Raw genomic sequence first — 1,117 nt, 5'->3', positions numbered from 1 at the left:
TCCCCCTGAGACAGAGTCTTGCCCTGTCCCCCAGGCTGGCGTGCAGCGGCGCGATCTCGGCTCACTGCAAGCTCTGCCTCCTGGGTTCATGCCATTATTGTGTCTCAGCCTCCCAAGTAGCTGGGACTACAAGAACCCACCACTACGCCCGGCTAATTTTTTTTTTTTTTTTTTTTTTGGTATTTTTTAGTAGAGACAGGGTTTCACCGTGTTAGCCAGGATGGTCTCGATCTCCTGACTTCGTGATCCACCTGCCTTGGCCTCCCAAAGTGCTGGGATTACAGGTGTGAGCCACCACGCCTGACCTATTGGACTCTACTTTGTAAACTGAAACAGGAGACATGACGGATGAGGAAATGCAGGGATGGGGCATTCAGGTGTCAGAGTGTGGGTCTGAGAAGCACCTGCAAACGCCCTGGAGATGTGGTCTTTCTTCCACTCCCAGGGCTGATCATACTCATCTGCTGGCCGTTCATCCTCCTGGGGCATCCGGCTCTGCCGAGGCTTCTGCCCAGAAGGGGGTCCATCTGCTGTCTCTGGGTCCTGTTCCTCATAAGGGGTGTCATAGAGTTGTACCCCTCTGCCGGGCAGTTCTAGGAGGTCGGGGATACTGTTCAGCTCCTGCTCCCATCTGGGACCCTGTCACCTTCTCCCAAGCCCTGCCCACTCACCACTCATGACCCGTTGGGCGTCGTAGGGCTCCATGTACCCATCATCCGGGGGTGCAGGATGAGGCTGAGCATCAAAGGGGTCTGAATACTCAGTGTCGGCTTCCAGCTGTGGAGAGAAGGAAGGCGAGACGACAAGGATTCAGAGGGGCATCCCTGCTAAGTGATGCTGCACCTTTTGCCTGCTTGCAGGGCCCTCTGACACCTCTCCAAGAGTTTTTATTTATTTTTTATTTTTATTAATTAATTTATTATTTTTTTTTTGAGATGGAGTCTCGCTCTGTCGCCCAGGCTGGAGTGCAGTGGCGCGATCTCGGCTCACTGCAAGCTCCGCCTCCCAGGTTCACGCCATTCTCCTGCCTCAGCCTCCCGAGTAGCTGGGACTACAGGCTTCCGCCACCACGCCCGGCTAACTTTTTGTATTTTTAGTAGAGATGGGGTTCCACCGT

General features: G+C 54.1%; 1 protein-coding gene across 1 annotated transcript; it reads right to left on the bottom strand.

The window, feature by feature from the left end:
• Positions 1-305: 305 nt before the first annotated feature.
• On the bottom strand, positions 306-777 carry LOC108522189 (SH2 domain-containing adapter protein D-like; the record flags this gene model as incomplete). Its single annotated transcript, XM_017862243.1, has 3 exons — positions 306-327; positions 405-593; positions 672-777. Coding segments are annotated over 3 exons (317 nt in total), but the record flags the coding sequence as incomplete, so codon positions are not given.
• Positions 778-1,117: the final 340 nt, after the last annotated feature.

This window comes from Rhinopithecus bieti, unplaced genomic scaffold (assembly GCF_001698545.2).
Source record: "Rhinopithecus bieti isolate Rb0 unplaced genomic scaffold, ASM169854v2 scaffold_64855, whole genome shotgun sequence".
Classification (NCBI taxonomy): domain Eukaryota; kingdom Metazoa; phylum Chordata; class Mammalia; order Primates; family Cercopithecidae; genus Rhinopithecus; species Rhinopithecus bieti.
This window is presented reverse-complemented; position numbering and strand designations above follow the sequence as displayed.